Here is a 12,364-nt window from a genome sequence, read left to right as displayed (position 1 = left end):
GGTCCGGGTAAAATGGAGGACACAGCGGTGCAAAAAAACACACAAAAGGGCTACAAAGGTGTACCCCCACCCAGGGGTGCCATAAGGGTGTCTCAGTGTTAGGCAGAATTATATGCAGTACCCTTTGGCAACACCACACACAATTAAGACTACAAGTGACAGTACAAATTCACCTTTGGTACACGCCTGTACTACACAGTTAAAGTGGTAGCGATGGCTGAGTAGCCAGACTTATCTCAAGAGTAAGTGAGCAGAATCAAATAGTTACACAAAGGACAGCAATTACTATGATTCAGGCAAACACTGACTCAAGGTTTTCAAGTAAAAGGATATACATTTATTTCACTCTTCAGTTGTATAACATGACACTATTATAAGCAGTTTAAAAATCACACTCTTAATACACCACACCACTCCCAATAAGTTCCAGACAAGTTAAGCTCACAAAATGAAGTGGGAGCAAAATGGCACTGCAGCAATTTAAAAGGGAGGGAAAAACAAATTTAACAGACATTGAACCACACCAACAGGTAAGTACTCAGGGCAATTGAGCAAGAGATACTAAAGTGATTGAATCAGGTAGAAAAGTCTTTGGGCCAAAGTCAATGGGTCAAAATTCTTTTGCTCAAGATCACACGGTTCACAGTAGTTCGCAGTAAAGTTCATGCCACGGATTCTGGACGAGGCTGGTTGGTAGAAAAGTTTGTTCAAAGAGAAGAGAAGGACAAGCCCTCGGTTTGGATAAACATTTCAAGCACTTTCACCGTTACTGAACGAAACGAACAACTGGATTTGCACAGTACCTTAAAACGGAGAGGAAGCTGTAGCTGAGGCGGACGTTCCTGGTAGTTCCTGCAGGCTCACGGTTCATAAAGCGACTGTCGGACTGACAAGAAGTAGGAAGACTGGAGGGTCCTGCACTACCCCGGGAAGAAACCAGCAGCAGAGAAAAACAACAAATTAAATGTGCGCACCTTAAAACCCAAGCAGGGTCCGACCGCCTGGCTATCCGGCCCACTGTATCTCTGTACAGCGAATTCGACCAGAGGAGGGGTCCTGGCTTGAAGTTTGGGCAAACTGGTTGGTCCCACCAGCACAAGGGAATAAGTTTCCTGGAGGATCTTCCACGTCGTCGGATTCTGAAGATTCGGGCCTGCAGCAGGGCTTCACAGGGCGGTTAAGTCATTGTAGGGGTCCTCTTCCATCAGCTCCTCAATGGTTCTTTCGTTCCAGTGGCGACTGCCTTTCTAGTCCCAGAGACCTGCTTTTTATGCAGTTTTCCCCAGTCTTCCCCGATTCACACAGCCTGTCTGTCAATCACACAGCAGGGTGGCTGTCCTGGCAAGGACAGTCACCCAGCCAATCAAACAGGAGTGCGACTTAGGTTACCAAGGGAACCCATGGTAGGGGTCCTAAGACCCCTCCCTCACATCCTGCCTACCCAGACTTTCAGGCGCCTTAAGGAGGGCTTCTGGTTTGGCGCGCAGAGTAAAACACGAGAAAGACTAATAAAAAGAAATGGCGACTAAACACAGCCGGAGCTGAAATAAAATATATTGGGTCAAGCGGGTTTATGTTTGAGGCTAATATAATAGCCTAAAACAATACCATGGTTATAGAAGATAACCGCGGTATGAAGAATAGGGTAGCTACCACTGCCACCAGCCAAGTCTTGATGAAAAGAGAGCGAAACAGTGCTTCAAGAGAAATAGACAAAAAGGGATAAGAATTAACCCTTTCCAATACTCCATGTAAGATGGGGTGTACTGGGTCTTTGGTTTAAAGAGAATACATAAAGTTAATGGCAACTTTACATGTTTCTGGGAGACAGTAGTAGTCAGTCCCAGACAGATGGAGTCAGGTGGAAGTCTAAAACATACAAAAAACACACACACAGAAGTGGTAGGAAAAGGAGGCCCTGTCCATTTCCAGCATCAGACACTGTCTTTCATCCTTCTCAGGAGTTGGCCCCTCACGCTAGTGACCTTCCTATAGGCTTACTAGCTTATCTCCCACCCGATAAGTCCTCACGGAAAGACAGCCTTACTTCTACTGACTTCACCCTTTGAAGCTAGGCCCAGCCATTCTGCACACTCTTACCCACCTAACGCACATGCAGTCTACTGCAGCCTGCTGCAACGTGAAGCGGCTTTGCCAGTCAGAACTATCTTACCTATCCTACCCAAAAGGCTGCCTGATGTAGCCCCCGGCAACAAGAAGAGAGGCTTTTCCAGTCTGTGTAATCCTACCAACTTTACCCACATGCTGCCCGGTTTAGCCCACTGTAACATGAGGCGAGGCTTAGCCAGCTGGAGTACTCTTACTTATCTGACCTAGATGCTGCCCGGCTTAGCCCCCTGTAACATGAGGCGAGGCTTAGCCAGCTGGAGTATTCTTACCTATCTGACCTAGTTGCTGACTGATGTAGTCCCCTGCAACATGAGGTGAGGCTTTACCAGTCTGCGCAATTTTACCAACTTGACCCACATGCTGCCTGATGTAGCCCCATGTAACATGAGGTGAGGTTTTTCCAGCCAGAATGGACACACTTTTTATTTATGTCTGTAACTGTACGTGCTTTCTTGCACTTTTGTGCCACTTTTCTGTAACTAGCGCCTAGATGCCTCGGGTTTTGTACGCTGAAATAAATGCTTAATATAATAAAATACATTTCAGCTTCTGGCAAACGAAACGTTGACCGCTCTGGAGATTTTGAAAGAGGGTGGCCCACTGTGTGTTTCGTCGCCTGTTCCTGAGGGACTTCGTGGTAATTTTTCTACATTAACCACAGCCCTTGGTGTTGTGACCGACACTGAGACCCCACACGCAGATGTCGTGTGTGTCCGTAATGGATATCCTGAAGCTGCAGTCCATGCAGCGATTAAACCTGGATATCTTGGGTGCGGACATAACTCGAAATCGCATTGAAAAAATAGAGAGATGACAAATTTGTTGAGTGTAATTGCTCTTGAGAGCAACGTTCTTCGAGCAGCGTGTAGAGAAAAGGAAATGAGGCACTGGGGCGTAATGACAGAATATGTATGAAGACCAACATACCGTCTTGAGCCAATGACCGAAGCATCGAGGCAAGGCAGGTTGACGGTCAAGTCGAGGTGCACTATGCCCCCTGCCGAAATGTTTCCTGAGCAGCTGAAATTGGGGTGGATATCTATCTGATGAGGAATCTGCTCCAGAAAGGAAATCTATTGAATGTAATTTTTCCAAAATATTTTACTTCACTGGCTGAGGAAAATGCAAATGAGGGAAATGATGTCAGCAGATGTAGGGCTATATACTGAAACAGTTCATGCATAAAACACGCTAGTATGTTGCAACCCCGGCCCAAGTGACTTCTTGTAGCATATCTTGGTTTTTGGGACACCATATTTTATTTTGTGATTTTTGGTTGCCTCTAAGCTAGGTATCTCATCAAAAGTACATTACATTGGCTCTATATTGCACTGATTATGCTGATCCCTAAGCTGCGTACTGTGAGGGTTCAGAAATGCAAGGAGGACATAAAGGTATAGCTTTCTCAATGCTTGCCATTTATTAACATAAAAAGGTTTGAGATAAACGCCTATTCTTCCCTAGCCTGACAAGAATGTCCCTACCTAGCAAACTAAAACTAAAAGAAAGATGACCTATTGTCCAGAAAGCAAGGCCCTCACACTAATACATATAATACAAATGTACAAGGAACATTTGCCTTTTTTTAGTTCAATACACAATGGCAAAGGTTCAAACTTCTAAGATTACAAAGAACTCCTTGTGACCAGGATTGGGCTCCCTTCCCCTGGATCAATTCAGGAATACTTTTGGAAAAGTTCAGATTCAACAAAGTTCTGTTAAGTTCAATACAAAAGGTTTCTTCCATCCACTGCGTCTTTCCACTTGGTAAAGTAAATGTCTCTTCCACAAAACACTAGTTCATAAGCCAACGCAATTGTTTTCCTCTATACAATGGGCCTCAATACAAGACCGGCGGGCTACGTAACAGGCACGGCTACCGCTGGTATATTTTTTTCCAGCACAAGCGAATGGGCAATTACCGGGTCATTACGGCCCTGCCGGACCCGGTAATTGGCATTTCGCGGCCGCCGGAAAAAATGTCGGATGCACCAGCACCGTTTAGAACAGTGCCGGTGCATCCGACATGGTCTGTGGGCGGGTGCCGTTCGCCTGGTAAGACCTTAAGACCTGGCAGGCACCCGTCCACAGAACTCGTAGTTTGCCGGTACAGGAACTACAGTACCGGCAAGCTTACCGGTACCGTAGTTCCCAGATCGGCAAACTTATAATGAGGCCCAATGTCTTTATCACAACTATTTTTTCAATGGAATACTTTGGTCAGGATAACACATTAACTACTGCTGTTGATGCAACAGTTTGTAAGCATGATAAAGTTACCAATGTCTTTCCACAACACCTTTTCACCACAACCACATTTCTTCAAGTGAACGGTTTCTTTCCTGGTGTACTCGCCTGCCATGAAGAAAGCTCCTACCACTACAGTTGATTTCTTGTTAGTGGCAATGTGGGTTACATATTTCCCCATACTGGTATCTCAGAAAAGGAGAATTGCGCCCTACTTGCCCTTTTATCACTTTGTTGCAATGTCTGTGCTGTCGGCAATGTGGGTTACAAGTTTCCCCAAGTTAACATTTTTTGCCTTCTTACTCCTTTATGATTTCTTGGCTGTTGACAGTGCAGGTTACAGATTTCCCCAAGTTGACTTCTGAGAAATGGGGAATTGCGCCCTTTTATATTTTGCCAATCAAGGGGTTTCCTTAAGCATTCATTTAACTCTCTTCGCCTCCCCCTCATTCTTTCACTAGAAACACTGCAGTGCCCTGCATCTCATCTGAGGGTCACCGGTTACTGTTGGCAGCTTCAGCGTCCTCCTCGGGTGCTGCACAGCACAGCACAGCAGTTCTGCTTTTCAGCATCTCGGGGACCTCTTTGGTACTCTCACCGTCTGGGCCTCTCAGTGGGTGCATCTGCTGCTCAACATTCAGCAACCACAGCTCTTTCTGATCTCCAGTTATCCTCACGGACACTGCGTTGTCCACTGCATCGCCTCTCTGCACACCTGTTGCTTTCCAACACCAAGCTACAAATTTGGAGAGTGCTTGTTTCAGCGGGAGCTTCAATCACTTCAGTGTCTTCCTGCACTGCTTCTGCTGCTCTTTCTCTCCCTCTTCCACCTCTCCTCAGCTGTGGTCCACTTTTAGATTTAAATGTCCCGCTCAGGTACCTTGCCTTCAGACAACTAAACCACAAATTGGGCCTCATTACGCGTTGGGCGGTATCCCAGCGGAAAATCCATCAGAATACCACCCAAAAGAATTACTGTTACAACCACTTGGTCTGGCGGAGTTTCTGCCGGATTACAAGTGGTGATGTTGAGGGTGTAATTCCCCATTTAATTTGAGTCCATTGGACTCAATGGGGCTTTGTTGGTGGGATTACCGTGGCGGGATTACCACAGCGGTAATTCCACCGATTCACCTGATTTTTCGGCGTGAGTTGGAGGATTTAATTCCAGGATTTTCCTGGAGACAAATCCTCCACTCCAGGCCAAAAATTAATTAGTTAAAGGGGTCTCCAATTCCGTTTGATAGGAGTCCCCTCTCATGTGATCATTCCTCATAATACCACTCCCAGGTTCAGTATAGCGGCTGCCTTCCCCTGGCCACAGGAGAGGAGACCCTACCATGGTTTTAGGGATGAGCTCACTAGATTCATCACAATACTCCCCAGTGCATACCTATATTGCGTTCAATTTGTGCATCACACCTGGCTACTCCTAATATGATGTGATATGGCATTTATAACATGCCTATACACAAGTATTTCAAGGCGCGACGAGGCAAGGGAACAGAGGGAAGACAAAGACAACGATCTTACTAGGCCAGGTGACATTGAGATCACGCATTACTTGTGGTAAGTGCAGGAGTAAGTGCAGACATCAAGTGTCAAGAGCTGGTAGGGGACTGTAGGGATACAGAAAGAGACCAAGTGCAGTGGTTGCCTGGGAGGCAGTGCAGGTGTGCAAATGACGTGGGAGGGGACCTGAGCCTGAGATCAGAGGGTAGCCAGGTGACCAGTGCAGTTTCAATCAGGAGTTCAGCAGGTGAGAGGAGGAGAGAAAGCAGAAGCAAAGAGGAAGGTCCTAAGGTGCCCCCGGAACTGGAGATGGTTCTCCTCAAGTTTCAGGGAGGCTATTCCAGAGGGAGGCTCCAGCCGAAGATCGAGATCTACCACCAACTCGTTGCTTGGAGAAGCGACTGACCATGAGGGAGTTGGAGGCGGATGAGAGAAGAGCTTGAGAAGGAAGATATTTAGGAAGAGAGTTGAAGGGATTGAGGCCCCAGGCACCAAAAGGCCTTGTGGACAATCCAGAGGGTTGTGAACTTAATCCTCGTAGCCAATGGGAGCCAGTGCAGAGCTTTCAGCCCTGGGTAAATACAATCCCTAAGCAGATTACATTGCTTTACACTGTGCCCTATCAAGTCTCTAATGTTTATCAAATGTAGGTATCCCTAAAATAGTGCACTCAATTATTTCATATTGTATTTTTGTACCGGGTGTCTCTTTGAGGGTCCAATACCCCATCTTGTTCACATAGGGGTATTCCGGCATTGTGTTACATACTTTTGTCCCATTTAGGTATGCCTAATAGATCAGCAATGCAGGAAAGCGCATTGCAGTATTGTGCCACGTTGTCCGTCGCATCTATCCCTCACTAAAAAACCCACTAACAAGCTTGTACTCAACCACCCTCACTCACCACATGGTGACCAACACAATTGTTAAGAGAAAACCCTCTCGCTAAATACTCGAAAATGCCACATCTCTCGAATCAAAATGCAAAACTCACTGACAGACTAACACCCTGAGAAGCCAAACACTGGAGGTCTTTCATCTTGAAACAAAATGCCTCTGGTGAACAAACCAAAACCCAACTAGAAAACACAACCGCAAACAGCAGTTGCTCCTTGTTCTACATACACCAACAGCTGAACATAACACTATGGGCCTTATAACGGGTCCGGCGGTAACCCTGCTGGTGCTAAAGGCGGGTTGCCGCAGAATCCGTAATAATTTACAGCTGCCTGACTTCCTGGTGCCACTGGGTTATTACAAGTTTGGCAGCCCGGGAAGTCAGGCGCCGGTAAATTCTAAGTCCCCATTCCCATAAAGTCCTATGATACTCTATGGGAGTGGGGAGATCAAAGCACCAGTGCTAACTGTGCCAGTGCTTCCGTGAAGAGTTTGCCTACCATGACCGCTGCGGCACCGCAGCCACGACAGGCAAACACATAGTTTGCCGGTCCGGAAACAAGGGTGCCGGTGAGCTTACCGGCACCCTTGTTTCCGGACCAGCAAACTTAGAAAGCGGCCCTATGTTTTTCCACTCTTCACCCTTAACCAAGCTACAACACCCCCACTTTCCCTTTGAGATCCACAAGAGAACCTGAAGAGCATGCAAATGGCAGCAGTGCAAGGTATAATGGTATAAATCCACAGCACATAATGTATTCTACTGTAGAGCTGCATGGTGCAACCTACTGGCTGTTACAAATATATGGGATAAATGTATACATTAGATATAGGATTTTGGTATGGAACAAAATGGTGAAAGTGATCGTTAAATAACAGATTTATTTCATACCCAGTTGCTGGCTGCGTAGCTGCAGGCAGGTGACCAACAGAGACAAAGCTTCTCCTGCAATAATAGCATCTTTGGTGGATACAGACTGTTGTCTGACACATATGCCAGCATGAAGTGTTGTTGCCTCGCATTCACTCCCAGAGCTGCAATTACTTCCTGTGTTTTTAATTTAAAAAAAAAACTTTAATTAGCTACACAAAGCAGTTTTGCAACATTCAACCATCAGAAGGTGTATCTTTTTTCCTTCTTATTGACAACCTGTATGTGTTGCTTTGCAGCAACACCCACTCATTGGACTTTGTTCCACCCTATAATTCACACTGTGCTGGAAATAAATTGTATACATCAACACAACGATAATTATAAAAGGTGGAGATCTTGCACCAAGGGCACTGCATGAGAGATCATTAAGTGACAAATGACTAACAATTGGATGGCAGGAAAGGCAGTCTCCTGTTTTTTCCTGCACGTTACTGGCACATGCTTTGAATTAGTTTCTGACCACACAACATTAGTAGTCTGTGCTGGTGGTTTGCATAATTGCTCCAAGCATTCAGATATTTTGGGAAAATATGTTCCTGTATCCTAACATGGTCATTCTTTGAACAGACTTTGGGTTATAGAACAATTTTCGAACCAGTTCTTTGATGTTGTCACAAAATAGTTATTTCAGAGACAAATATACCACTCAATGCACTCCAATCTAGCCAAGTGTACTGATCAAAAAGCCACTTTTATAGCCTCTAAGACATGATTAAGTCGTACCAAAGGGACGGTAATTACTTACTGGTAATGGTTAATATTTGACATGATGCAGCGGAACCCAGGAATCAGGCAAACTTAATTAAGTACTTCAAGTAAATGATATTGTTTCTTTGGCATCCTCCCCTTCACACCAATATTGTTTCTTTGGCATCCTCTCCTTCACACCGACTGGGACACTGTCTGGATTTAGTTTTGTGGTACATTTCTGGAACCTTGCCAGTTAAATGGTCAGATCATTATGCTAGAAAGTTTGCTTTTATATTAAAACTACCTGAACTGTACAAGAGTATGCTACTTCCTATAAGGGCTGACTCAGGAAGCATCAAGGATCTTACCAGGACTACAGGGAAAGATCTCAGTTCTTTCATAGTACTGTGACGAATCCCTGGGTATCGTAATTGCTTCTCATAGGGGGAGCCTCTTCCCATGAGGCCAGAAAGGTTAGGTTGCTACCCAATAGTCCCCCTGGGGTTTGTACTCAGAGTGGATTTCATAGGAGGGGAAACCCCTTGTGGGAACAGCGACGACCAAGCAAAAAGAGAAGGAACCAGACCAATGGAGGCATTGACCTAGGTTACTGTGTTGCCTAATCATTAAGGTCCAAGCCCTCAGCCCATTAGCTCTCAAGAGCCACGCATTTTGGGTGAAAGGTCCTGCATTTAAGTGAAGCACAATGCTTTCAGACTTGGACAAATGGTCCGGCCTCCATTGAATCCGGAGAGGCGGGCAAACTGCCAAGTGTCCAAGTACCACCGCCTACTCGCTAGATCTGGTGGGCCCGGAACCTACCCAACCTCTTGAGAACCCACAGAATGACAACGGGAAACATATGGTGGAGGTCGAAGTAGTGCCTCTCCCGAAACACTCTGGGAGGAAATTGCTTTCATGTAGAACTGAAATGTCTGCATTTCACATTGCTGCAAACAGGTCAACTGTCTGTGTTCCCCAATGGGAAAATCTCCCATTTGTGAGAGCCCAGGCTATGCCTGCTCAGAGCATCTGCCAACCCATTCGTCAACCTGTTCATCACCCCTGACAGATGTGCTACAGAGACTGAGTTATTGTTCTCCAGCAAACAGAAATATAGCTGCATGTCTTCCCTGCACAGGGGCAGCAAACGCACATCCCCTTGCTTGTTGAGGTAATGAATGGTATGATATATGTAGTTTATAACGTGCCTGTACACATGTGTTTCAGGCGCAATACAGTGGTCAATGTGTTAGTCACCACTAGGACATGTTTCCCCTGTAGCGAGGGTTTAAAAGCAGTCTGCGCTAGTCTGACTTCCCACAGCGCCAGCAGATTGATAGGAAAGTAACTCACTTTTGGTACCAATGACTGCTCAACTGTAGGTCCACGCAATGTGGCTCCAGGCCCTCAATAAGCGTCCGCAACCACTTGATCCTAGACTATGGTGCCTAAATGGGCTCCCCTCCAACATGTTGATCCTGCTGTTCCACCAAGAGAGGTCATCCGCAACCGACTCCGGCATCTCGTCTGAGCATTGTGTCCACCGACTATTGAGAAGCCACTGCAGGGATCTAATCCAAAGTCTGGCCTCTAGCACAAGTAAAATGCAGCCAGCATTTTGAACCAAGAGGCAGAGGAGGGCGGATGACAGAAGATTGCTGGATATGTGGAATAGGTTGACCATTTGTGCAATGCTGGTGACGCTCCTCCCCAGGGTCCTGGGGGGGAGTAGCAGGAGTACCAGCTCATATCCCTCTCTCTGGCAGGCACCTACTACATTGCGCCCTTCAGTAGAAGAAGATGAAAACCCTGCTGGAGCTCGAATTCTGGCTTGCGAGGGAGAGGTGGTGGTCTATCCAGGGGTTTCTGAGGAAGGATAATGTGAGGAGTCAGAAATGAACTCCAGACACAAAGTTGTCATGTTTTTGGTTAAAGACTTTAATTAAATTATGTGTGTTGGGAAAATGCCTCTCTGTCCCTGCTCTAAGAGGAATTCCCTACTTAAACACCAAAAACGAAGGCACTGTCTGTGCCAAGATGTCAGAAATTATGAGCCGTCCTTGTGTTAAACAGTCTATCCTGACCCTCACACTATAAACAAAATAATAAAGTGGTAAGAGAAATGTCTTCAACTTGGTAATGACAAATAAAGTGTTCAAAAATAGAAATAGGATAGCGCCAAATTATGTGTTCTTAAAGGTGGAAAAACCTTTTCTCGAGAGGATGACGCCCTTCCCCTGAATTCTCCAATGTTTGAAAACTTTCTTTTCAACTAACAGTTCGTTGTTGCTTTTTCTTGTCCCACAACGCTCCTGTTAGGTAAACAGTTTTGTCTTTAATAGACTAACACACATTTCCTCTTGGTTCAAAAGTACTGTCTCTTCCAGGTGCCTGGTATACTCTCCTGCCAGGACTTCTTTCTCGTGTTTAAATGTTTCTCTTTACTTTCACAAACACATATATCCTCTTTTGGGCTGGTATATCTGTGTTAGGCTTCCCCCCCACGTCTGCGATCCATATGCTCATATCATCCCAAATAGCTGACAAACGGGTTATGTAGTCCCCATTTTCAAGGGCAGCAAACAAGCGAGTGCCTACAGACCAATAGCATGAATAGAAGCTGACTGTAAGCTGTTTGCATCTATTCTGCCATCTCATGTAAATGAATAGATGGCTAGCTCTCACTAAGCAAATTTCAAACTGGCTTTAGAGTAGGGCACTCTACAAATTAAATGGCATGGTAATGACAGCCCTCCAGGACTCAGCTTTGGATACATTTGGAGGAGAATTATATATAGCCTCCATTGATATGTCAACAGCTTTTGACAGTGTCATTCATACCCGTCTCTGGGCTTAATTGGCTAAATGGGGTATTCCTGAAGTCTGCTGAATTTAATAATGGCCACGTATGAGAATGCAGGAATCTGTGTTCGACGGAACGTAGAAAGAAATCTGTCTTGTCGGATCGAAACTCATGTGGGATTAAGACAAGGCTGCTCATTGATCCCCTGTCTGTTCAATATCTACGTCTCAGATATTTGAGAGTTCCTGGAAGAAATGGGTCTAGTGGTTCCTGAATTGGAAGACTTGCGAATCCCATGGTTGACCTACGTGGACGATTTCTTGCTCCTGCACCAGGGTGAGTCTGCAGCGGCTAATCAACAAGTTTACAGACTTTGCAGCAAAGAATGGGTTGACGGTTAATCCGAGGAAGACTTGAGTCTTGGTTGTGTCAAAAGGGAAGTGAAGGAAAATGTTGGGTTGGAATTTCGGGGGTCTTCCTATAGAGACTACCTCAAAAGTTCTATATCTAGGTTTCCCGATAACAGCTCAGCCGTCAAGATCTGCGCTTTGTGCTTTTCTGAACAGAAGGCCCTTCCTTTAGCAACCCAAATTCTGAAACTAAAGCAACAATGTGGCCTATTTTACGCAAAACCTGCAGTCTCCTTTTATGAGGGGAAAATAGTGTAATTCCATCCATATATTAACTTTGGGACTATCTCCAACTGCAGAATTTTTGGGAAACCCTTGAGGAAGGCATTTGAAGGAAAACATTGAAATTGCCCAATAATATCCCAATAGCGGCTATCCGCTACAAATTAGGCCTATCATCACTGAAAGTGAGGTCCCATTGGCGCCTGCTGGCCCTGTTCTGTAGCTTGATAGATCCTTTAACACCTTATAAGAGGATCTGGGTAAATTGGTGCCAATGTTGGGAACGGGGACTACTCCAAATAAATATTTGGCTTCAATCCGTGACACTTGTGGCCTATTACTTGCTGAACTGGATACAGATAGGCAGACATTGGTAACAAACCCTGAGATCATGGTTGCTTGAAACCTCTTCAACCAACTGAGAACCTAAGGGATGATGGGGCTTGGAGGGAAAGTATAGTGGAGAGGAAAGGTCCAATACACTAGAAACGCATCCCCTAGTGTGCCATTCGCTGG

General features: G+C 45.5%; 1 protein-coding gene across 2 annotated transcripts in view; it reads right to left on the bottom strand.

Moving 5' to 3' along the window:
* Positions 1–12,364, bottom strand: part of USP24 (ubiquitin specific peptidase 24) — a 2,799,104-nt gene that overhangs the window by 1,921,788 nt on the left and 864,952 nt on the right. For both annotated transcript variants that reach the window (XM_069642114.1, XM_069642115.1), the window contains exon 35: positions 7,679–7,834. In XM_069642114.1, the coding sequence (XP_069498215.1) occupies positions 7,679–7,834 (156 nt within the window). The remainder of the gene's footprint in view (positions 1–7,678; positions 7,835–12,364) is intronic.

This window comes from Ambystoma mexicanum, chromosome 1q (genome assembly GCF_040938575.1).
Source record: "Ambystoma mexicanum isolate Mex_15411 chromosome 1q, UKY_AmexF1_1, whole genome shotgun sequence".
Taxonomy (NCBI): Eukaryota; Metazoa; Chordata; class Amphibia; order Caudata; family Ambystomatidae; genus Ambystoma; species Ambystoma mexicanum.
Note: the sequence above shows the minus strand (reverse complement) of the source record. Positions and strands in the feature narration are given on the sequence as shown.